Source organism: Hemibagrus wyckioides, linkage group LG23 (genome assembly GCF_019097595.1).
Source record: "Hemibagrus wyckioides isolate EC202008001 linkage group LG23, SWU_Hwy_1.0, whole genome shotgun sequence".
Lineage (NCBI taxonomy): Eukaryota > Metazoa > Chordata > Actinopteri > Siluriformes > Bagridae > Hemibagrus > Hemibagrus wyckioides.
In genome coordinates this window covers 12,157,647-12,183,300 of record NC_080732.1, presented here as the reverse complement: position 1 = coordinate 12,183,300, position 25,654 = coordinate 12,157,647, and the positions used below count along the sequence as shown (strand labels likewise).

Sequence of the window (25,654 nt, the reverse complement as noted above, 5' to 3'; positions counted from 1 at the left end):
AATGATGAACATACTGTATCAGTCTGGAATTGCCCCCCACCCAGCAAAGCTTTTCTAATGTACAGCTAAAACTGAGGGAAACCATTTTGGCCATCAGGGTCTCCTCATGCCCTGTGTTGGATTGCTGAAACATTGTGAGTTAGCTACATCATACACAGGACCAAGCTCTCCACCTTACACATCTCCTCTGGTTGGCCTAACCACAGCTAGCAAACTCACTGAGAGCACAGCCCCATGACAGATCTTATTTGCTTTCCTCCTTTACCAGTGACACTTTCATCATGACCCCAAGACCCCTACTGTTTTTGCCTGGCATCTTCCTTCTTTGAGCAGATCTGCAGTCCCAAATGGATGGATGTGTGGTATTCTCAGCCTGGTGTCACCTGTGTGTTTGGCCTAGCAGTTGTTTTTTTTAATGATCTCTAAATACTAACTTCAGCCGCAGCAAACTCCTATCTGTGGTTTTATGTTTATGTCAAATACTCCACAGCATCACTAAAGTAATCTCTTGATTACTTAACAACCAGCTTTTTGAAAGAAGCAAGTTGCCTCCATTTACCATTTTTCCATAAGAAATTGGGATCCCCCTCTATGTCCTTTCATGTTTATGTTGGCAAAAACATAATACCAATTTACCGTGCACAGTTCCATGAAGGTGATACACTATATTACCAAAAGTTTTGGGACGTCTGCCTTTAGACGCACACGAATGTAATATGGAGTTGACCTACCCCTTGCAGCTATAACAAGCTTCAACTATTCTGGGAAGGCTTTCCACAAGGTTTAGGAGAATTTTTGACCGTTCCACTAGAAGTGCATTTGTGAGGTCAGGCACTGGCGTTGGACGAGAAGGCCTCTGGTCTAATTTATCCTAAAGGTGTTCTATCAGGTTGAGATCAGGACTGTCTTCATGCTGTCTTCAAAGCAAGCAGGACCTTGCTTTGCGCATTGGTGCGCAGTCATGTTAGAACAGGAAGGGGCCATCACCAAATTTTGAAATGTCTTGGTATGCTGAAGCATTAATAATTCCTTTCACTGGAACTAAAGGGGCCAAGCCAAACCTCTGAATTCAAGGATTTGGAGAGCTGTCCCAAAACTTTTGACAATATAGTATGTACGTATACATAAGTGAGAGAAATGCTACTTCATGGCAACATTTTTTCATTTCATTGTCTGTACCGCTTATCCGATCTATTCTTGGGTCACAGAGAGCCTGTGCCTCAGGCATCATTGGGCATCGAGGCAGGATACACCGTGGATGGAGTGTCATGGCAACATAAATTGTTAAAAAATACTACATATGTAATACTTATATTACATATATTTTGGCATATGGTTTTCATAAGTTGAATATTTACATGCATATAAAGAGATGCTCATTTATATTCCTTTTCTTGCTCTTTGAAAATGAAACGAAGTTACCTGAAAGAAAACCAAACCTTGACCTATTTTCTATGCAAATATAAAACAATTCCATCCATATTCAAAAACATGAAGCTGACAGACTGCCTCGTGTTAAGCTGCAACTCGGAGCTTATTTTATTCCATCAGTTAAGACTCGAGAATTACTGCTGACATTTTTATCTCATTTTCAATGGAATCTGCCTTTATGTTCCTCTTGCTTTCACATACACAAACCCTCAAGGATCAAAATACAGCCACGTCAGTTTCACTGTACATCAATTTACAAAATTTTTAAATGGAAATCACAAAGCACAATTTTGACACTACTACATAGCAAATTAGACATTCATTTTAAGATGTGGCCGAACTAATAGAGTCCCTGATGCAAAGTAAAACATGTACACGGTCTCTTTCTCTCCAGATTAAACACACACACACACACACACACGACCACATGAACACCCACACCCACAAGCATTTGCCTCTTCCTAGTGGTCTTAACATACAGCCATCCTGACTATTGTGGATGTGATGTGGGTTCATATACAAAAACTGTTTTGTTTTGTTTTTTTGCATCAATTTAAAAATTACTTTGTACATTTCAAGTAAAAGGTCCACCAATGTGTAATTTGTTCACATTTCATAAACCAATTATTTATACAATTAGTAACCATAAAAATCATAAATAATGCATTGATATTGCAGTGCCTCAAAACCATGCACTTTTGAGTTCAAAAAGTTAATAATAATAAAAAAAAAAAAAACAATCAAATTAACAATAAGTTAATAAGAATCAAATTATCAAATAACTTTTGAGTAAAGTAGCAGACTTCAGTTAGGACTACATACAGATGATAGAAGAAAAACACATGAGGAAAACAGGAGAAAAAGAAGATTGTGTGCCTGTTTAGCAGCATAGTCCTCCGAAGACTTTTATATTTAGACCCAACCTGTACATTCCGATGCCCGGTTCTATAACGGGACAATCACAGAAAACTGCTTTTAAGCAGATAAAATTCCAGTCTGTTCAATTTTCTCAAGTACTTGCTCATCATAGGGCAACCTCAGTGACTACATACAATGTGGACTTTATCACCACTGCAAAGATGAGTCATATAGTTGGGAAAGATTTTTTTTAAAAATAATAAAAGAAAGGAAAAAAAAAAAAAAAGATTGCCTTGTGGTTACTGAAAAGTACAGAAGCACTAAAAGGCAGGCGTTCAGGGCATAAGCACACTATTCCTCATCTACGCTCCTCAGCATAAGAATGCAGTTATAGATTTTCAGAGCAGGGCCCAGCTTGATACTTAGGATCTTTACAATATCAGACTGGGTGAGGAGGAGGAAGGCTTCACCATCAATCTGCTATAAGAATAACAAACATAAAAATGGATTAATATCAAAACTCATAACGACATGTAATAATAGATCCGAGTGTAAAATAATCTTACTTCATTCCTGAAAATGGCAGCATGCTCCCTGCAGCCTGGTAGCTTTCTCACAAAACCGGCAACCTGAAAAACATTGCACATAAAATATCAAGAGCAAGTGAATTTCACCCGTGCACAGGCGGGTGGAATAATCATAAACTGTTTTGCTAGCTCCCCTGGCTAATCTAGGCTCAAATATGTTTTTTGTTGCTAACAGATGAGACTAAAATGTGCTAGCTACTATAATATCAAAAGCACGCAAGTTTGCTAGCGTAGTGCATTAATAACGATGAATAGAGATTAATAAAGAAAAAAAAACTGTGTCTTTGCAAAAATGTCAGCATACCCCACCAGGCTAAGAAATTTGGTTTTCTGTCCTTGCATCACACCTAAGATATTATTTGTTTCTAACCACAGTGTCACGTCAGATTTTATTTGTGGTATATGGCCACCTGACCACAACCCTCATGTGTTCTTTCTGAACATCTTATTTCAGATTTAGCCCCACGTCTTGCTGTTATAATAACCTCCATTCTTCTGGGAATGAATCATGGATGTGGCCAGGCCCTGATGATGTGAGAGAAATCCTGGTGTCTGTCTGTGTGGGCCATGCCAAAGGTGTTCAGTCAGGTTGAAGTGAAGGGATCTGGGCAAGCTCTTCCGCAAAAACCTTGGCAAACCATGCCTTCAATGGGCCTCACTACATTTAGCAGTGAAGGTAAAGTGTGATGCTACAGCGCATAAAGACATCCTGCTAAACTGTGTGCTTCCAAATTTATGGCAACAGACTAAGAAAGACCCACATATCCCCATCAGGTGCTCACCAACCTTTAGCCAGATAGTGTACCCGCATGTTCCTGATTCCGAAAACATGTAATCCATGCATGATAATCAACCATAACTTTTGCCAGATTATACCTCAGCCAATGCAGCAAGTGGTGGGCTTGTGCTATAGTTTACAGCATCTGGATATGCCAATTCTTAATCATATCAAATGAGTCAGCAAGAAGTTTTTCCACTTCCTGGTAATTAAACCTACTTGTCCACTGGGTAACTATGAATTTAGACATTAAAACCAATTGGCATAATAGCAAGTTTATAATAAGGTGCATTTTTACCTCGTCTGTGCTCCACTTGGCCACTGTCTTTGCACTGAGACCCAGTGCTTCAGGTAACAGCTTGCCATGTTTCTCCCAGCAATGCTGAAATTTGGGTGGCTCCCAGCCACAGAACACAGAGTCATGCAAGAACTGCTGCAGAGAGTCAACTGAAACGCACCAAGCAGAGGCTCAGAAAATGTACACATCATATAATCATGCTTAACTAGACTGAATTTTGAAAGATGTCCGATACGGTCATCAACCACTTAATTCCAACACCTGTTGATGTTCACATTCACGTAATGATCCAATTTGCCAGTTAGTGGAAGCAGTGCAATGCATTAAATCACACGATTACAAGAGCTTCTTATCAGGACAGTCTCTTGAGTTTACACAGAATGAGGCAGAAATCCCTTGTTGATGGGAGAGTTCGGAGGAGCGCAGACGGTCACAAACTGACAGGAAGACTATGGTATTCAAATAACCTGGCTTTTTAATTGAGGCCAGCAAAAAACACATCAGAAAACACAGTACTTGAAGCAGGTGAAGCAGCTATGGCTCCAATAACCATACCCTGGTCAAAGTCACTGAGATCATGTTTTCTCCCATTCTGATGTTTGATGTGAATATTAACTGAAGCTCTTTACCTGCATCTGCATGCTTCTATGCATGGTGCTGCTGACATATTTAGCTCACTGAATAATTATATAAAGGAGCAGGTGCACAGAAATTATGAAGAAAGTGATGGGTGAGTATAAATCAAGCCAACATTTCTTGGATTACCTTTTCCATTTCCTTCATTCTTCACCTGATTCGGTTTAGTGCACTTGGCTGCAGTGGCAGTCCTGCAAAGAAAATATAGATTTAAAGGACAGCACACGCACACCACCGAGCACGCCACCACTACACTCTTTTCCACGAAAGAGATCCTATACATCCCCTTACTTGGTTGGTGAAGGGTTGTCCATGTTTTCATTGGATTCAGGATTGCTGCCCGTAGGTGTAGGTGTGGGTGTGGGTGTGGCTGAGGGAGTCTGTGTGACCGATTCTGTGCGCCTGTGCCGTGTAGGTCCACTCAGTGTCACTGGCCTCTCTCCGCTCAGCCTGTCGGGCAGCAGCCCCTCCTTATTCAGATTCAGCTCAGAGTAGGGACAGCTAACAGCCCTGATAGAGACAAGTTTTTTATCAGTTTAATGTGTGTGATAAATGATTGTAAAATTTATGGCCTATTTTAAGACTTTCTACAGAAAATATTCTACTAGATCAACACAAGGACCATTTAACACCATATTTGCATTTCCTTTGCTAAAGGCATTATTACAACACTATGTTACTTCTGACTTATGTGGTAATGCTTATAACACAGAGCAATAATCACAGGCCCATACATTACACAGCTCCATTTTGTCCAATCCAGGTGATTATACGAGTTCCAATAAGGGTGAACAGGAATTAAACCAACCTGGCAACTTCAGTGTGCAATATGTAAAAGTGTGCGTCCATGTTGGTTACTGACGTGTAATGTGTTCCATAGCGAGGTCCTTTAATGTGTCCAACCCCATTGCATCCTGAAGTAGGGCAGCCTTGTCCTGGAGGGACCTGGGGATCACTAGAACCTGAAAAAGAAAAAAAAAAAATAGCATTTAACCTAAAACGCATACAAGTGTCTACGTGATGCATACAGCATTGAACAGCAAGAAGGACGTGTATTGTTATGCAGCTTAGGTTTTATTTTATGAGAGATATGACTGCATTACTACTGGGGTTCTGCAAAGGATGACCAGTCTTTTGACACCATCCGACAGGATGCAGATCGGGGCTATCGGCATCCACCCAGTAATCGTATTCATCGCTCCAACCATCAAAATGGATCTGAAATAAAAAAACACAAAACAAAATATAGAAAAATAACTATTTGTGTGAAAGTCATGTGTGTTGTTGCTGTTCCAAAGAAAAAAGAATAATAAATTAATAATAAGATGACCAAAAATTAAGTTTAATTTATTAAGAATTTAATATAAAATAGATACAAAATAAGACAGTGATGGTGACAACTTAATATGACAAATTAAAAAGCATAATTCACTTGAAATGATCCTCATTAAATATAATAATTTAAGTAACATGTTACTTTACTGCCTCAGAGGCATCTTGACATGATGATCTTGTGATAATTCAAGACATTTGCGGGAATGAAGGATCTGTAACGTGATGTAACGGGTGGTGTAGGGTGTATACCTTGACCCTGTGGTCCTCTGTGTCTGATATTGTGGTAACGCGGATGAGCATGGGGTTGCGTTTGTCCACTGCCTCCACCTTCATCCCCAGCTGAAAGCCATGTGGAGGTCTCTGAAAAGCAAGAACATGTGGATGTTTTGATATTAGAATTTTAACATCAGAGATTCCTCAATTCACTGATGTGAGCACACTCAGTCATGCTGACCTGTTTGAAGGCTCTAGCAGGTGCTGCTTGGGTTCCGGTCTCTTCCAGGTATTTCTCCCATGAGAAACTGTTTGGTTGCTTATACTCTGATAAACACAAACAACATCGGTGGTGTATAATATTCTACTAAAGTGTTCTTGAGTTATTAGGTACCTAGGGCCAACCAAGAAAATACTTACCCAGCTAAGCTAAGCTTGCTATTCTCATCAATGTGTATAAAATGCACACTGTTAGTTCGGATTAATGCAATGGATTGTTCACAAACTTACAGATATTGGTTTTTATAAAGATTAAAGCATTAAGCAACTACAGATTTAGCTGTTGCTAAACTAGTAGCTAACATGCAGCTTGTCTTTACGTTTTACATTCATTCTGTTTCAGTACAACAGCTAATAAAGGTATACACTGATCAGGCATAACATTATGAGCAGTGACAGGTGAAGTGAATTACACTGATTATCTCCTCATCATGGAACCTGTTAGTGGGTGGGATATATTAGGCAACATTTTGTCCTCAAAGTTTGTGTTAGATGCACATCAAGGGCCAAATTGTGATGGCTAGATGACTGGATCAGAGCATTTCCAAAACTACAGCTCTTGCAGTCTGCAGTGGTCAGTATCTCTTGAAAGTGGTCCAAGGAAGGAACAGTGGTGAATCAGCGACAGGGTCATGGGTGACCAAGGCTCATTGATCCACGTGAGGAGCAAAGGCTGGCCCGTGTGATCCGATCCAACAGACTGTTGCTCAAATTGCTGAAGAAGTTAATGCTGGTTCTGATAGAAAGGTGTCAGAATACACAGTGCACGACGGCTCAGGGCTGTTTTGGCAACAAAAGATGGACCAACACAATATTAGGCAGGTGGTCATAATGTTATGCCTGGTCGGTGTATGTGCGCCCAATGTGGTTTGAACAACACTAAAAGATTCCAGTGTGTTCATAGTAGAAACTCATTGTGAGAAAGATAATATGACTAATTATGCATCCATAATATGATTATTTTTATATATTTACCAACCACTTTATTTCAAACGTCTGTGACTCGTGCAATTATCTAAATCAGCCAATCATGCATCCGCAGCACAATGCACAAAAAATCATGCAAATACAGGTGAGGAGCCTGAAATTCACATCAGACCTCAGAATGAGGATAAAGTGTGATTTTGATCGTGGCATGTAAGCTGGTACCAAAAGGGCTGGTATTTCATAAACTGCTGGTCTCGTGAAATGTTTTACGCAGTCTCTAGCGTTAACATAGAAATATGTGAAACCTGAGTGAGCGAAAGTTTTGCTGATAAGAAAGCTTAGAGGAAAATGGCCAGAACTGGTTCGAGCTGCCAGGGAGGATACAGTAACTCAAATAAACTCTCCTTATGAATATGGTGAGCAGAAAAGCATCTCTGCATGCATGCAACATCAAACCTTGAGGTGGAAGACCACAGCGGGTTCCACTCCTGCCAGGCAAGAACATGAGCTCATCAAAACCGGACAGCTGATGATCACCTGGTCTTTTTCCAATCTTCATCAGTCCTATTTTGGTCAGTATGTGCCGGCGACAGCTGTGGCTGCTCTTAGCTGACAGAAGTAGAACTTGAGCTTGCTCCTCCACCGCATTCGATGTGATGTGTGTTCTGAGAAGCTTTTCTGCACACCATGAATTTAAAGAGTGATTACTATAGACATCGTGTCAGCTCAAACCAGTCTGATCATTCTCCTCAGATCCTCTAAGGAACCAGAAGTTCTTGACCTGTATGTTTCTGCATTGCACTGCTGCCACATGATTGGCTGATGAGACAACTGTATGAATGTGCAGATAAAGTGGGTAGCAAGTGTACATCTTTTGTTTACCTGCAGGTGTGGTCAGGGTTAACTCCGTTTCCTCACAATACCCAACTGGATGTATATACGGACTGCTGGCATCACACCTAATCGCCGATACAAAAAGATTGAAAAGTTTGTACATGCGCATACAAGATATGTGGAAAGACAGATACACACACTCTTGCATACCAGTAATCATATGTATCATCCCAGTTATCAAAGTGGATGAGGAGGCGGTTATCCACAACGGCGGATATTGTAGCTACACAGATTAGAGATGGGTTTTTCCTGTCGACGGCCTCTAGCTTCATCCCAGCACGAAAGCCTGAGGGGGTCACTGACTGCAAGATGCCATTAGAGAATTGTTACAATATGCACTCAACACACGCTGATGTAGAAGAATAAATGCTATGTGATGAGGAGTGCCTGGAATGGAGCAACTTACGGTATTAAGACTTTTGAAGCAATGTTTGGGTGCCAGTTGGCCTCTACAATTCTTTACATAAGTGTTCCAATTAAATTCTCCATCTTTGCAACCTACAAGGACAAATACACAACACTGAAATTAAAATGATTTCTGCATTAGATGCTGATGAAACAACACTTTTGGTTAGGAAAGCATGAACTCCTTACACATTGGGTAAAAGAGAACAATCTAGCCACTAATCACAACTGTATTATATTTACATCATATTTTCCAAATAATCACAAAATTCATAACATTACATCATTTCCTAAAGCCTTTTCAGGCTAATGTTAATTTCCCTTTGGGTCATTGCCTATTTTCTTAAGGACCTTTGGGCAGCAGCAGCTTGAGGCCCATCTTCTCACACCAGCCTGGTGGTTTCACATCCCACGAATCGGCATTGACCCAGAAGTCATAGCACTCTGGATAACCATCAAAATGAAGTCTTGTTCTGTAACCCTGGACCTGAGAGGAAGACAACACAATCACAGCCTCTTTAGTGAATAACCACCTAAATTAAATATGATTTTTGTCAACAATATGATTTCACTTCCATTCCCTTAAGCAAGTGATTAGATTCAGCAATTCAAGCTTCTCAGGAAATACAACAAATGAAATTAATTCAAATAATAATTTCTCACGCATATATCCACATTTCTGAAAATAGAAAGTGGAAAAAAAAAAACCTCAAGAATTTCCTGTGAACTATGTTAGGTGGTGCAAATGGTTTCAGTACAAGCAACCACAGTGACTGATGGTACTCTCAGAAAATGCACTCTCAAACCTGTCTCATGGCCTCAGTAATCATTCAGAGCCATTTCATTCTGCCAGGATGCGAGGAGTGAAATAGACCAACCATTATCATGTTTCTAGTATAGTCTGTGATATGGGCTGCATTTGCCTCTCACGGTAAGGTTTTAACATATTTCTCAGTGAATTGCCCCCTCTTCAGGTTGTAACACAGCATCACGTTTGGGTTAAGATTTCGACTCTGACTTGGCCGTTCCAAGACATGAATCTCCTTTTGGGACCATTTTGTTTATTTGCTTATGTGTTATTTCAGTCACTGGATTGTTATATCAGTCGTGTGTTAAATTTTGCAATACATTGCTTGTCACAAATCACTTATCTTAGGCAGAAAATCTAGTCTGTGTGTATGTAACTGTATATGTACAGGATTTTACAGTAAACATCAGGTACTTCGAGGGGAATAGCTGCTGTTAATGTGCTGTTTCCTTTCTCTCTGTTCTAAGGATACAATATTTACAGCAACTGACGAGTGTGCATGAAAGCTTTTCACGGAGTCTACTTCTTAAGTGAAACAAACCCTACCCTTGGTGCAGATTTTTCGTTGTAGCCCTTTCTTACCTCCTTTTGTGTGCCACATTGTGTTAACAAGTAGCAACGGTTTCAAACATTTATATACAACTTGAACAACATGAAAAGATCTTTATCAAGAAAAGCCCACACTATCAATCACCTTTTTTTTTTAGAAGCAGGCACTTCTATAAGCAACATGTTCAACCTCAACTCATTAATATGAGCACATGCCAACAATTAGGTTTTTTTAACTGCAATGCTAAAAAATAATGTTAGCCATTAATTAGGTTTTGTCAATAAATTAGCACCAACACAGAGATGAAGTCGTGTATCTACAACCAACAATAACTGCTATATTATCAGGAAGTTGTAAATAAATTGCACTGTATAGGTATACAATTACAGAGTAAACTATATCAAAATAAAAGGCATTTGAAAGCTCCTTAAACGAACACCCAGCATATGCAGTGACTATTGATCGTGTGTTACCTCCGCCACAGTGAGCACACAGAAGAAAGCAGGATGGCAGGGGTCCAGGCCCTCCAACTTCATTCCAACCTTAAAGGCATTCCTGCTCTGAGGAAAAGCCTGGTGCTGCAAATCACACAACACAGCACTTTAACAATCCATCCTGGAGAGGAGGTTTATTATGTGGAAATTCAGAACATATTTTACTTGGACTCATAATCGAGAAATCCTACCTCTTTAAATAATTTTAAGGGGGCAGCCACAGCTTTCTCTTCCTCTAGAAAGGCCGGCCAGCTCCAAGCCTTCTTCTTCGCAGGAGCGGCGGTTACTTTAGCAATAGTATAAGACCATACATTAATGACAATTATTGCTGAAATTTGATAGTAAGTTAGCAAAATATGCTGAACAGTGAAGAGTTTAGGGTCCTCTTTTTTAACAATTTGTATTTTGTATTAAGTTTAACACTAGGGCATGCAAACAAAAAGCTCTAAATCACATTTGATGCTAAGTGGATGTGCACGAATGATGGACAATTACCCAATCTGGCAAGTTTGGCTGCTTTTCTGCCTTTTGAGACTCTAAACTTCTCCTAGAAAAGAAAGCAAAGAATAGATTATTAGCCACAGTGAGGCTACAAACACATACAGTGAGATCTGTGTGAATGCAAGGTACCTCTTCTTCCTCGATATTGTCCTCCTCATCATCCTCAGACTCCATGAACATCTTCTTCTTCTTTCGAATTCGCTTACCTAAACGCTCACCTTCTCCGGTATCACCTGGTGTTGACCTTCACAGCCCAACACGCACGCATACACACACAGAAGAACACTCTCACTGCAGGCCCACGGATAACTTGTCTTGCATCCAGGTCACATAATTTCAGAAAGAATAGAGCTGACGACATTTCTGGATGCTACATTTTATGAACAGATACTGTACAATAAATATGTCTTTTACATGTGTCACGTTATTTTGCTGACAGATCAGCATTACCTCTTTCATACATATGAAAGCTCATGCTAACCTCAAGTCTTGTATCAAAAATGTTCTTTTGTGACAACCACAAAAGCAAGTGAAAGCTGAGAGTTGCTAATTACAACTTTATGAAAACTAACTAATAATAATAAGGCAAGATAATATTTTGACAGGTAGATATTATATATACATATATACACATTTGTACATCAGTATTAGACTGCTAATGAGCAAAAAATAAATGTAGATTTTAATCTTTGGACCTTTATAACTGCAACTTACATGGGAAATATAATAAATACAGTGGTACCTCGGTGTTCGACCTTAATTCGTTCCAAAAGTCTGGTCGAACACTGATTTGGTCGAAAACTGAATTAAATTTCCCCATAGGAAATAATGTAAAATGAATTAATCTGTTTCAACTCGATGGTTGATTTCACAACTTGACAGAGACATGGCATGTGGTATAATTTCAGTAGCCGGAGACATGGCTACTGAAATTATACCACAAAAGATAGGGTGGGGTTATAACACAAGCACTCACAGATGATGCTTTCAGAACAGATGACCCGCGTAAACCGCTTCATCTCTATTGTCTATGCCAGGGTACGCCGCATGGAAAGCGTGTGCGGCATGAGCGTCGCTAGGCCATTGTTAGGGGGGCTTTAGCCTAACATTTCTACTCAGCCCCACTAAAATTCTGCGATTCTTCATAAACTGTACACAAATTTGTGATCGCCTCAGTCCCCTTTAAATTTCATATGAAAACGATTCAGGCAGACTTCGGCTCTTCCCCGTTTTTCAATCTGCAGACCGTGGCGTCACACAGCAAGGATCAGAGGACAAGTGTGTGTGTGTGGGTGTGAGATCAGGAAGACTCATATTTGGCTTGTTCAGTACTCAAATGTTATACACATCTATGCAATACAGTGGAATGCTGCAATAAGTTTACCATCCTACCCTGTTAGTCAAAGGTTGATTTTATTTTATTTATTTATTTTTTACTATTACACCCTCATTGGGGGTATAAATGAAAATTCCTTATTCGATATTCATTGCAATCCTGTATGAAACAAGAACCGGCGGTTCGAGTCGTACACCGAAAATATTTTCATACACTGACTCGAAAATTCTAATAGAAATCCGAAAATTCGAACATGGGTGGTCAAGGACCAAGGTACCACTGTACTAGAAACAGCTACTGATTAATTTATTATAATGTAAAAAACAAACTTAAGGACAATACATGGTTTGTACCATTCACTAACTAAGAGCCTCTCTACAATCTCCATAATACTGCAACCTGTTAGTCGCGGTGAAGCTCACATGCAATTGGATATAAGCTTCAAAAACCTCCACTGACCTCCAAGTTTAGCTGTCAGGTTAGTTTATGATTTGTAGATTAAGTTAATTTATAGCTGATTTGGTTTATTCTTTTACATTCCATTAATTAAAAAAAAAAGAAGAAGTCACTGATCTATATACTGGAAAAGTATCTAAAACTGAGACCTATCTTATCTTATAATTTCAAAGTGCACCTGATCACTGTTAACTCAGTACATATCATATGATCCAACAGCAGTTCATCTAAATAATGTGTGTTCTGACTACTAGTGACACTTGTGTTTACCTTCCACTACTGGGCTGTACACAGCCAGAACTGCAGAATTTCCCCTGGAGAAAAGACTCCCGGGAACCTGAGTGGCCACAGGACTTGCAGCTGACCATCTCTACATTGGGGCGATCCTCTCTGTTGGCGCTCGTTGTGCTGGAGCTACCTGTCTGTGTCTGCAGTCCAGATGGAGCTGTTGAAACAGAAGCATTTTACAATGTTAAAGCACACAAAGAATCAACGTTCATGTTAAAGAAGCCCACTATATGTGACTTCCCATGTGTATACTCACCCACATCACATGTACGTGGTGTTGCTGTTTCTGACTGGTTCGAATGACTGGGTGGCTCTGACGAGCCGTTAGAGGGTGTAGACTCCGGCTGTAGGCATGGAGACTCCTCTTCTTTGTCTTTAGGCTCTGGATCTGTTACGATCTCAAGCGTCCCAAATTCTGTCATCCGGAACTGAAAAAAAAACAAAAAACAAATTTTATGTCCCAGTTGCTGTGAATATGCCTCAAGTCATGGTTAAAATGTGCTGTGAGCTGGCTGGGAGAACATTAGACTTTGATAGTGTGCTGTAGAAGGAAGCTAGCTGGTGGAGGTGTAAGGATATGGCATGTAGCATCATTCAATACGATGCGCTCAATTAGTTAAATCCGTGTAAATCATTGGATCAGCTATCAGAGCTTGTACTTAAGCCCCTGTACACTGACTCAATATAAAGAAGACACAAAATTTTAGCAAGAGTGATACATTGATTAAGTGTAAATCTTTATTTTACCTCAAGGAAGATAAGAAGCATTTCATTACAAATGGCTTACTTAATTATGCAGTCTGTAGAATGTATTGCAGACATATTGAACAATACACTGTGTTGTTACAGCTGTACTAGCTGGAGATATGAGACTCTACTCGATACAGAGCCGAACACAGGATTCAGAAACGGACTCGAGCTAGAGAGAAACGTGTGACTTTCTGAGAGCTGACAGCAGAATGGGAATAAATCACCCTGTGCATCAGACACACCCCCTTGAGCCAGGGTCGTTGGGTTGCAAAGGTGTTTATGCCAAAATGGGATTGTGTTAAAACAACAAATTATAAATTTGTACATGCCATGGTGAACTAGTTTCCCCATGCACAAAGAAAGAAAAATATGTCTCCCTTTCCAAACTTTCTCTTTGGCCTAGTTTCTGTTGTGAATTTTTTCCCCTAGAAGTAAGTAAATGAGATATCTAGCTTTTTGTGTCACTTTTTTCCTGAGACCAGGCAACCATATTGTATGGAGATTGGAGACATCACCATTTTATACTGAACTCCTACTGGCTGCACAATAATTTACCATGAAAATGAAGCAAAAGGCCACTGAGGCCAACTCAATGGAAAAAAAAAAGGCATAAAACGCACTGGACTACTAGGAGACGTTCAGAAACATAGCTTATAAAGCAATAAAAATGTGTCCTTCTGTTGTAAAGTTTGAACATTACTTTTTTTGACAAGCCTGATTATGCTAATTATATCACACCATGAGCAATATTCTTAAGCACATTTTTCTGCATTTTGTATATGTAGCATTCATTTCACTTAGAGCATAACATTATGACCACCTGCCTAATATTGTGTTGGTCCCCCTTTTGCTGCCAAAACAGCCCTGACCCATCATGCACTGTGTATTCTGACACCTTTCTATCAGAAGCAGTATTAACTTCTTCAGCAATTTGAGCAACAGTAGCTCGTCTGTTGGATCAGATCACACGGGCCAGCCTTTGCGCCTCACATGCATCAGTGAGCCTTGGCCGCCCATGACCCTGTCAATGGTTCACCACTGTTCCTTCTATAGACCACTTTTCATAGACACTGACCACTGCAGACCGGGAACACCCCACAAGAGCTGCAGTTTTGGAGATGCTCTGATCCGGTGGTCTAGCCATCACAATTTGTCCCTTGTCAAACTCGCTCAAATCCTTACACTCGCCCATTTTTCCTGCTTCTAACACATCAACTTTGAGGTTCACTTGCTGCCTAATATATCCCACCCACTAACAGGTGTCATGATGAGGAGATAATCAGTCTTATTCAATTCACTTCTCACTGCTCATAATGTTATGCCTGATCGGTGTACATTTATTTCTCTTGTGTAGACTGTTAAAAAACCTTCCTTCTGTATAAATAATGTGCTATCTTATCTGTACTAGCAATATAGTACATTTCTTTGCTTCTTTCCTCTTCAAAATTTGGGTGTTGCCTGTGATTTATTTCTCTAAGCTCTGCTTCCATACCAATGGCCAGAATGTTCTATGCTGTCTAGCATTATAATCATACAGTGAATTACAAGAGACTGTCAAGCATTCAAATCTAAATGCATAATTAATTACGTCCCAATATTTCCTTATAATTGTTAATTGCAATTGTTAAATGAGTTTCTATACCAAAATCGCATTTGCTATACTCAGATTTCAGTTCTTGCATGTGAGCAGACACACGTTTTTAAGCACCGCAGTTGAATCCCGTCTCTGATACTGGTATTGTACAGAAAATAAAAAGAAATAAATAAATAATGGGATTAATGCATCCCTAGGCTGTCACACTGAGGATATGTACCCGGATATTACTGCCAGGTAACGTAGCGATGCCATCCTTCCAATCAAGAGCAGCCATCATGTCAAATTCTGCTCCTGAGGCTGAGCTATTGCTGGCAGGTGTGTCTGTCATTTTCCCCTGAGACAGAAAAACAGACAAGAAAGAATTAAAGAAAGGGGGGGGGGAGCGAGAGCGAGACAGAGAGCGAGACAGAGAGAAGCAATCCAAAACTTCATAGGTAATAAGGAAGAGTTCCTTTTGAGCACAGAGCTTCATGTTTTTTTTACTACACACATCTCTGTTTACCTTTTCACACCTAGGAATAGCTCGATTAAAAATACCAGTTTAATTACAGGCCTAATAATCATCCCTCTGTACAACCGTGGTCTCTATTCGTCTCTACTTCACGAAGTGACCGATTATCATTCTGTCAGGCTTTAGGATCGTAGAGGATCACCAACATGCACAAGACCTTGTTCCTAAATCAGAGACAGCGAGACGCCCGCAACTCGGCTTACGAAATAAGCTGCGCGTTATCTGCTGTACAGCGCTCTTCCGCCAGGGGGCGACTCGCGGCCGGGTTTGATTGCACCAAGCACTTAAATACGGATAAAACATGGATTTATAATTGTTTACGGAACAATTTGTCCAGAAACACGGCTGAAAATAAACTCTTCCCGATGCCACGGTGGCATTCAGGCCATCCGAAACTGAAGGGAGGGAGTAAAATAAAAGTTAGAGGAACAAGTTCAGCTTTACGTTGTTTTGAAATAATCTCGTGGAAATCCACGGTTCAGTGATGTCCACATAGTTGTGTGGCTTCAGTAAAAGGGGAAATCACAGCCCGTTATGTTTTCCAGGAGAAAACTGGACGTTTGCGCGTGTTAACATGCGTGTAGTGTGGGTAACACTGTAATAACGTTCTTAACCCATCGTTTACTTTAAATCAAACCCGACTCCAGTCAGCTGTCCACACAGTGACAACGCACCCGTACACAAGCCGAGGCTCTGTTCGACTTGTTCAAGATGTTTGTTTCTCCAGTCCAAGTGATAAAGGAATTTTATTTCCATCCATAAATAAAGTGCAATGCGCGAGCGCCCATTATTAGCATTCGCCTGATACAAAATGGCGGAGAATAGCAAAGGGCGGCCGACACGTTTAAACTATTGAAATTATCGGAGTTATCTGGTCTAAGTAATTCCGCACGACCTTTAATTGCCCTATGAAGGCCGAGAGTATAACTTGTTCTGTTGCAAAGAAATGTTTTTCTCTCATCCAACAAACTCCTTACTTTCCCCTTGTCACGGAATGTCGTTAGCTAGCCCGGTTAGCCTCCGCTGTCTAAACCCGACTGTGGGTCCAATTCAAAATGCACAGCCGGCTAGGTGAGGCTAGTAATGCTAGCAAGCGGACCACAATACGCGAAATATACACTTTATCTTAGATTTGGAAAAGGGGAAAACACTCATGCAGGTGGTTTAATTGAGTTCTTCAGTAATATACAAAACAAAGGAACTCCAGTGCGTCAGGTCCAGCAAAAACAGCGAAACGTTTGCTTTTAATTTCTTCTACACAAACTTGTCACTTCAATTTATCTTTATCGTTTTAAGCATCGTTGCAAATAGTTACGGTCGCCGCAACCTGTTAAACAAACATTTCCCTGGGCACTGGTGTCATTGTTTCCCTCATTAATCTTTGCGTTGCGACGGTATTTTAAGAAAACTGCAACTCACCTCGTTTCTCTTTTAACTCTTATTTTGAGCAGGATGGTTAGTACGCACTGCGCATGCGCAAGGTATTGCCTCTCGCCAACTTCGGGGCTCGATAAACTTCAACACGATCAATGGGGTGGGAGAGTGATAACACACCGAGAAGGCGGTGATCTGCGCGGAAAAAACAAGGCTTTAGGGCAATGCAAACTCTTATAGCACAAAGCTGATGGCGATCTGGTTGAACATTAACTCTGTGATCCGAAATGTTTCTGATCAGATATCACTACACATTGTATAAAACGCCCCGGTTCGTCTTGACTTTATCCCCAAATTTGTTTAACTTTGTGTGAGTTTGCTGTGGCTGGTGCTATGAACAACAGTCTTTAGACTTGGGCTTGTGCTCTGCTCGCTTCATAACGTTTCAAAGCGAAAGCATCAGTAAGTCGGGTAGTGGGGACTCCACTGATTTTGGTTTCCTGTTTCTATCACGTGTTCGGCTCTACTCTGTCCGTGATCAGATCTGCACACTAACATCGTGCAGGCCTTCATAATCCATCAACACCCCCGCCGTTGTCGTAGAATTTACTTTCTCACGTTTAAGTGAGAGACAAGACGATTTTCGCAGTTATCGGTGCACATTGCAGCAGCGTTGTGAGGCTCCACGCTGTATGGCGCTTGACAGCTCTGCAATCGGCGCAGTGCGAAGGTGGACGGGTGCAGTGCGGCAAAACCACCACTAGATGGCGACCCGAGCACACAAATGTTATTCCTGCTTCCGTCCATGTCATTGTTTAGAAATTGCATGATGTCATTTAAATCGTTTCCCCGAAGTGAGACAAGCTCATAGGAACCAAAGTTTACTTACTTCAGGTTTAATTCTCTGAATTTATGATGGGTATTTGTGCTACATCTGCAGCCCAGGACTGTGGAACTCAGAATATTCAACCCATTCAAGCCATTGCTAGAGAGAGAGAGAGAGAGAGAGAGATTGAGGTGTAGGAAGTTGGAGGACAAGTTTGGCCAAATTTGTAATGCTTGAAATCTTTATTTTGTTCCTCAGACCATTCCTGAACATTGTTTGTAGTTATCCTGTAAAAGAGGCCACCTGGTCCCATCTTATTCTCTGGGTTAGCCATACACACACACACACACACACACACACACACACATACACATCTAGGCATCCACATAATATAAAAGAATGTAATTCTTTTGTATGTAATACAATGTAATTTATCAGACCATTCATCCACCTTACTCCATTGCTCCATGGTCCAGTTCTGATGTTTATTTGTCCATTATAGATATTTTCCTTATTTTTTTTCCCCCACACATCAATTTCAAGAACTGCCTGTTCAAAGTTAATGCACCATTAAGCTATGGTTTGCAAAGGTTGGTGGGGAAGAACTTGAATGGCTTGCACAGAGCCCTTACCTTAACCCCACTGAACACCTTTGGAATGAACTGGAATACTGACAGCACGCCAGGCCTCCTTGCCCAGCATCAGTGCCTGAACTCACTAAAACTGTAGTGGCTGAATAAACAAATCCCTACAGCCACATTCCAAAATCTAGCAGAAAGCCTTCCCAGAAGACTGGAGATTATTATGAAAGCATTAAGAACTAAATCTGCAATGAGATGTTTCAAAAAGCACATGGATGTGATTGGCCAGGTGTCATACTTTTGGAGTTAAATCATCAGTAGATGCACTTGATTGTTCCATGTGAGGTTGTCAGTGCACTACAGTGGATTCTGTTTCCTCCAACAACCAAATACATGCCAGTAGTTCGATTTGCTACAGTAAATTGCCCTAAGGTGTGAAGGAGTGTGTAAATGTATATGTGTGCATAATTCCCTGCAATGGTCTAGCAATCCTCTGGTGTATTCCTGCTTTATGGACACAGAATTAGGACCACAAACCACTGCAATATCTGGATAAAGCATTTACTGAAAAGAAAATAATTATTTACAGTAAGCAGTATGACATGTGGGCATGTAATCATCTTCTTTGAGCATCCTGTTGTAACTAGTGGTAGACCATGGACACGACTGGCAGAATTGTTCATAATGTCATCTACTCTGTCACTAAGCATGTATACTTTTCAGAGCTGTGGCTCTCCAGACACTACAGAGGATGATTACAAGGTGCTTGATTAAACAGGGGCAACAAGGTGAGCTTATGCTACGTTCACACATGCAATGACTCGCAGCAACAAAATGACTTGAGACCGTACATTTCACTGACGACCTGAGGGACAGCGACCGTTGGCGATTAGATGTGGCCATGTCCAGCCACTTAACAAATGTGAGAAAAGTCATGCAAATATGGAGCAACATGGTGCAGTGCCTAGCAATAGGAGTGAAGAGTAGAGTGCACACTGCTTCTCCTTTATCTCATACATATAAACAGCATGTTTCAATTTAGCAGCAAGAAAACTGATCTGTTGTCAAGGGGAACGTTAGTTGCGCCAACCAATGATAAACGTTATTACTATGGCAACCAGTATTGGAAACGCCTACTGGCGACATCATAGTACAGTGACTGGCAATAAAATCACTGTGCGTTTTGAAAATAGCCTTAGGCTGCGGCACAAGGATACTCGGTGGAGGAACAGTGGACAGTTTTAAATACTCTACTGAGATCTTAGCAAATAATCAGATAATTTCACATACAGTGGGAACAGCTCTATTTTTTTTTTGGTTAGATAAACTTGCTGTAACAAATACTGTTGAACAAAGGTTTTTATGGATGACATGTTTTCAACTCTACATATGGTATTATAGCTTCTAATGAGATAAAATATCATTTTGTCTGTGACTTGTCATATAGATTTCCTGTCTGAAAAGTAGAGGCAGCCGACATGGAGACCCCACAAAGGGCTTTTCCTTCACTTACAATGGGAGCGATGAGGAATTAGTCACAGCCTAATTTTTCCTTCCTTATATTTATTTTTCAGCCACCACCATAAGCCCTAGGGAACAAACCTTGACCAGAAAAACAAAAGCGAGCTAACAGTAAAACAATAGCCTTCAATTTCATTTTAATTTAACAAATCATTTCCTTTGATTTCCTGGGTTTGTCTAGGATGAGTGATAATGATTGCATTTTGTACACAACATCATGAAGCCACTTGGCCACCATATTGATACTTCCTATCTGTGCAATAAAGTAAGTAGTAGTTGTCTTTGAATATAAGGTAAACCTGGTGCAAAAAAATGTTATGATAACTTGCTAGTTAGACAGATCTTAGGATATTGGGATGACTTGCTGTCTTATTTTCTCACTGTTAAATAATTCTGCCGTATTACATAAGACGGTTCATTTTAGAGTAAAGTCTGTGAATCAACGCAAGTTTAAGTGGACACCAAATTCCAGGATATAGGCGATGATGGAGCAACGGCTTCAGTTTTGAGTGCATCCTCTTTCAGCTATCCATGTTGGAATGGAAACGGTTCACGATTACAACAATCCAGATATCATACATCATTTTATTTTGCAACTAAATGGAAATGAAATTTTTTGTAGGCTGCCCATGGACAAACACAAACAAGCTCAGATGAAGGTCATTTTCCAGGATCTTTAATACCAACTAGGAACACTGATTATTTTTTTTCTCCAGCTTTACATAATTTACATAATTTTTTTTACATCTAGGAATTTTGTTATAGTTGCCAAGTACACAATATTAGGATATTAAAAATAAATAAATTCATGAATAAATAAATTAACTGATGCACCAAATATTTGCAGAATTTATATACAAATCTATAAATAAAGATATTACTTGACACAATCATCCAAAAGATAAAAAAAAAATGTGTACAAATATTTTTAAAAAATGTAAATAAAATTAACATTATGGATTCACTGATTTCAGGACTAAGAAGAGACTGACAGTCTCAGTGCAGCAGCAATGCAGTGGTCCAAATGGCATCCAGAAAATTATAAAATACGAAAATTGAAAAATCAAAACAAAAATATTGAAGGTAAACATCCATATCCACTCTGAGAGGTATAATCATGGTCAGTTTTCCAGGAGCCTCGACTTGACACATGTCTGAGCACCTATGTGGACATCACTGAGACGTCTGCACTCATGTAGCTGAAGCCAGGGAAGGTTAGCCCAGCCTCTTCACACACACCCAGAAAATCTGGGACAGGAAGTCTTGTGAAAGCAGGGTTAATGTTTGTCAAGTCATCAGGGCCAGACTGAATGAGATAAAGAGAAATAAACAAATTTGCTTTAACAGATTGAAATTTGATAATAAAATGATTACATTCATAATTACATACACAAAACCGTTTTCTCTGGACTCACCAGTGAGGGAACAAAGGGAGGTGGGATTTTCTTTGCCACAAGGTCATCCCAGTGGATAGAGGAAAAGAATGAGTGCCGCTTCAGCTCGTCCTAAAAGGAGATGCATGTTAGTGTTATTTAGCCAGTGAGTAAATGTGTAGCTATTATTGGTACTGTTGTTTGTGGAAATTTACAATGTCCTGTTTAGCGCCTAATCTCTTAGATCTGTCTTTGTTGAGCAAGCTTTTGAGAAAATCTCTTCCAGCCTTGGACACTCCAGGCTTTAGGACCAGTGGTTGATAAATTATATTGCCTAACATCTTCATGCGGTCTGCACTGTAGAAGGGTGGCTAAAGAGAGACGGAGAGTCCATTAGTTGGGTTTCTCTCTAGACAAATGTATTTTTAATGTACAGTTCATGCATCTCATTTCCCGCACAGCATGTGGTTTCATCACCTGCTGCGTTTTAGAACTCACCAGACCATAAAGCATTTCATGCAGAACAGCTCCAAGCCCCCACCAGTCCACAGTACGGTCATACTCGTGCTGCTGGAGAACCTCAGGTGCCAGGTATTCAGGAGTTCCACAAAAGGTTTTGGTGGTTCCACGTCCCACTATACCCTCTTTACACAAGCCAAAGTCTGTTAGGACCACATGGCCTTCAGAGTCAAGCAGGATGTTCTCTGGCTTCAGGTCCCTTTAGCATGCAAGGATAGGTATGGTAACACATTGTGGGTGTATGAACATCTATAGCATGTATGTAACTGTTATGGTACCACAAGGTTTACGACAGTCCTCACAATGGCCCATATTCAGAGTTGGGAACTTATGTCCAAATATTTGTGTAGGAAAAATTTGTGCATATCCAGATATAGAGTATGCATGTACTTAAATATCAATTTTTATTATTAAACAACTTCAGAATTGTTATAATTCTGTAAAGCTGCTTTGAGATAATGTCCATTGTTAAAAGCAGCATACGCATAAAATTAAATAAAATTAATAAAATTAAAAATTAAATAGATTTTCTCTGCACTCCATTCAGATTATACAAAGTACCAAATTTTTCTCTTAAAAATTGGTACTTAAAAAATGTTTTTTTTTATCTACAGTGTCTAGACCAGCACCTTTAAAATCAAGCACCAGCCAAACAAATAAGAAATTAATATTAAAGCAATTTAAAAATGTAAAAAATAAAAGCCTTGAATGAGAATAGGGCAAGTATTGAAATAAATCGAATAATCTCTTATTGTGCCTTTACATTGAGTCCTATTTGCCTCATTAAACACGGCAAATCTGGTTTATAAATTCATCTCATAAAGTAGCACTTGATCCAGCACATTCTATTAGTCTGCTTTGTGCTAATGCCTCAACTCTGAATATGAGAGATTGAAGAATGTCTGCTGGTCTCTATTGCAAAGCTAAAATTTTATTTTAAGCATCAAAGGATTTAAGTAGGTGTGTGCATGTGTTTACCTGTAGATGATGTGCAGGGAATGTAAGTATCCTAGTGCACTGGCTATTTCTGCAGCATAAAATCTGGCTCTGGGCTCCCTGAACACACGTTCTTTTTGGAGGTGGTAGAAGAGCTGTGAACGTATGCATATGTAAACATCAGCATCATCATAAATCCTGTTATCACTTGGTTTCAAATAAATTCAATACAATCATACATGAATTGTGTGTTTGTGTGTGTGTTTGCACGTATGCATGCACACCTCTCCACCACCTGCATAGTCCAACACTAGACAGAGCCTCTCTTTGGTCTGAAAGCTGAAGTGAAGTCGCACCAAGAACGGATGATTCAGAGTTTTCAGTAGCACGTTACGCTCACACATGATGTTTCCTTCCTGTTAGGAACAACAGTGTCAAAATACATACAAACCATCACCAGTACACCACATGTGAAAGACACGCACAGTGAAACTCACCGCTTCTTTCTTCAGAATGATGTGCTTCTGTAAAACCTTGACTGCATAGTATTTGTTGTTCTCCTTATATTTTGCTAAAAGAACCTAGACATGGACAGAGACAAAGAATGTTTTTGACAAAATGCTTTTATCACTTTTTAAAAATAAGACATTTATTATTTATTGTGCATGGAACTCAAATGATAATTGATAAGCAATAAAATAAGGATGTTTTCACCTTGCCAAAACTGCCTACTCCAATCACCTTCAAGTAGTCAAAATCTGCTGCTGAAACCCTGCACCCATAGAAATAAATATAAATGTGTGTATTTTTGATACTATGTGTAGCTTGTATATGTCCTTCATACACAAAAACACAGTATATAACCTACTGTACTTACTGAGACCTTTGCAGCTCCTGTGCTGTACTGGTGAAGCAGTGCTATTGAAGAACAGAAGATGAGCGAAGATGAGGATGATTTCTAACGTAAGACATTATGTTGTGCATTGTATAGGAAGTAGTGAATCCACTTAAGATTTCTGCCTAGCTTTCACCTTCATTTCTGCAATACTATACATCCACTGACCCTTATATGTAATATTGAACCTCCTGTCTACGTCAACGGCAAGTCAAATTTGATACGTCTTCACAGTAAAGAGAGCTGAGGGGATCCTGTGCGTCTCACTTACTGCAGCTGCTGCAGACTCATCAGATAAACTGGCTTCTGGTCTCAGAAAACACTCCGAATCCGTACTGCTGAGGGAGACAGAAACCCAACATTAGTGCAAACCGAGTCAAAAGTCAAGAAGTCAACCAGCAAGCCATAAAATACTTTACCTGGTGTAGTTTATACCATCGTTTAAGTATTACCCTGCATACCATATGAAAAACAACTAAATACTTAATCTCTCCATATGCCTGTGACACAGTAAAGCAAAGTTTCTTTGTATGAATTAAAACATAAATAATGACCCCCTATTGGCATATAGGCCTGAACAGGGTGTATAAGCACTAGCTAGGAACTAGACAGCCACACTGAAGTCAGTACAGATCATACCCTTATCATGCAATTTGTAGTAGTCAGTAAGCCACAGCACAATCAAACCGATACTAGCAGCTGGTTGAAGCAACTACTTCACTCCCTATGTAGTGGACTTGTAGGAACCCATTTGGGACAGAGCCCAGGTCATGTTCTTTAAAACTTTAGGAGTCAGATCTCAATTGGCATGGTAGGGGAAAGCCACTTTACCACGCCTATACTGTCTCGTGATATTCAGCTTTAATTAGTAAAAAATGATTTGGTTTCTTAATAATAAGGGATATTATAATAAAACTTACTTCCGATAACCTGGAATTCGGGTCCCGAGCTTCTGTAGCAGGTCGGTCGAACCATGTTTTCTCTCTCTGATTAAAGCTATAGATATGATGAAAAAAAATTGTTTTCATAAATAAATAAATAAATAAATAAATAAATAAATAGATTGATATCTAGCTTAAAAGACCGAAAACAAGACATAAGTTGTTAAAGCTCAAGTTAAAACAAAGTTATAAATTATAAATATATTTTTTTAAACCTACCAGCAAAGTATGCGATTATCCCCTTCATTTTAGAGTAGGTGACAGGACTCCTGCTCTTTTTCACCATACTGACCCTCAGTCTGAGTGGAGTGGACTGTCTGAATGAGCTCGCGCGCGCTGGGCGGCTTGGTTCGCGCTGGACCAGTCTGCTCTGGTTAATCACACTGGCTCCCGGTGATGTGGTTATTTTCTGCAGGGCACGTGGACATTCAATGAACTCATGACGTCAAACGGGGTCGTGTACATACTATGAACTCCGTACTCTCTCAGTCATGCTCGCCTGTCACCAATCACTCTCTCTCTCTCTCTCTTCAGTTAAACTCTATGGTCATGACAAACAAATCTCACATTTGCATTGACAAGTGCGCGTTGTAGTGTAAATAATAGAAATAATATTAATAAAGAGAAATTACTAATACTACTAGGGTTGGACAATGAAACGGAAACACTGGCTAATATAGTCTTGGAGGTTTCATGCCTATACACCGATCAGGCATAACATTATGACCAACTGCCTAGTATTGTGTCGGTCCCTTT

General features: G+C 39.9%; 2 protein-coding genes across 9 annotated transcripts; both read right to left on the bottom strand.

Moving 5' to 3' along the window:
- Positions 1-1,467: 1,467 nt before the first annotated feature.
- Positions 1,468-17,508, bottom strand: l3mbtl1b (L3MBTL histone methyl-lysine binding protein 1b). Of its 7 annotated transcripts, none has more exons than XM_058376994.1 (22): positions 17,352-17,508; positions 15,639-15,755; positions 13,331-13,502; positions 13,057-13,231; positions 11,124-11,238; positions 10,989-11,040; positions 10,685-10,779; positions 10,473-10,577; positions 8,993-9,128; positions 8,643-8,734; positions 8,387-8,538; positions 8,225-8,301; positions 7,799-8,020; positions 6,378-6,463; positions 6,173-6,283; positions 5,695-5,806; positions 5,451-5,550; positions 4,880-5,098; positions 4,718-4,779; positions 3,953-4,101; positions 2,856-2,918; positions 1,468-2,769 (listed from the first exon to the last, which is right to left on the bottom strand). In XM_058376994.1, the coding sequence occupies exons 2-22, from the start codon at positions 15,747-15,749 to the stop codon at positions 2,641-2,643; spliced, it is 2,535 nt and encodes an 844-aa protein (XP_058232977.1). In that variant the 5' UTR covers positions 15,750-15,755; positions 17,352-17,508; the 3' UTR covers positions 1,468-2,640. The 7 variants fall into 7 exon arrangements, with proteins under 7 accessions (XP_058232977.1, XP_058232975.1, XP_058232976.1 ...); XM_058376992.1 differs by lacking the exon at positions 17,352-17,508 and adding an exon at positions 16,910-17,065 and having other exon boundaries at positions 1,471-2,769; positions 5,692-5,806; XM_058376993.1 differs by lacking the exon at positions 17,352-17,508 and adding an exon at positions 15,924-16,789 and having other exon boundaries at positions 1,471-2,769; positions 5,692-5,806.
- Positions 17,509-20,902: 3,394 nt separating this feature from the next.
- On the bottom strand, positions 20,903-25,276 carry sgk2b (serum/glucocorticoid regulated kinase 2b). 2 transcript variants are annotated; one of them, XM_058376705.1, is made up of 12 exons: positions 25,118-25,276; positions 24,878-24,953; positions 24,229-24,292; positions 23,940-23,980; positions 23,777-23,834; positions 23,560-23,643; positions 23,347-23,478; positions 23,105-23,217; positions 22,106-22,325; positions 21,823-21,978; positions 21,650-21,739; positions 20,903-21,540 (listed from the first exon to the last, which is right to left on the bottom strand). In XM_058376705.1, the coding sequence occupies exons 1-12, from the start codon at positions 25,182-25,184 to the stop codon at positions 21,397-21,399; spliced, it is 1,245 nt and encodes a 414-aa protein (XP_058232688.1). In that variant the 5' UTR covers positions 25,185-25,276; the 3' UTR covers positions 20,903-21,396. The 2 variants fall into 2 exon arrangements, with proteins under 2 accessions (XP_058232688.1, XP_058232687.1); XM_058376704.1 differs by having other exon boundaries at positions 20,904-21,540; positions 24,229-24,295.
- Positions 25,277-25,654: the final 378 nt, after the last annotated feature.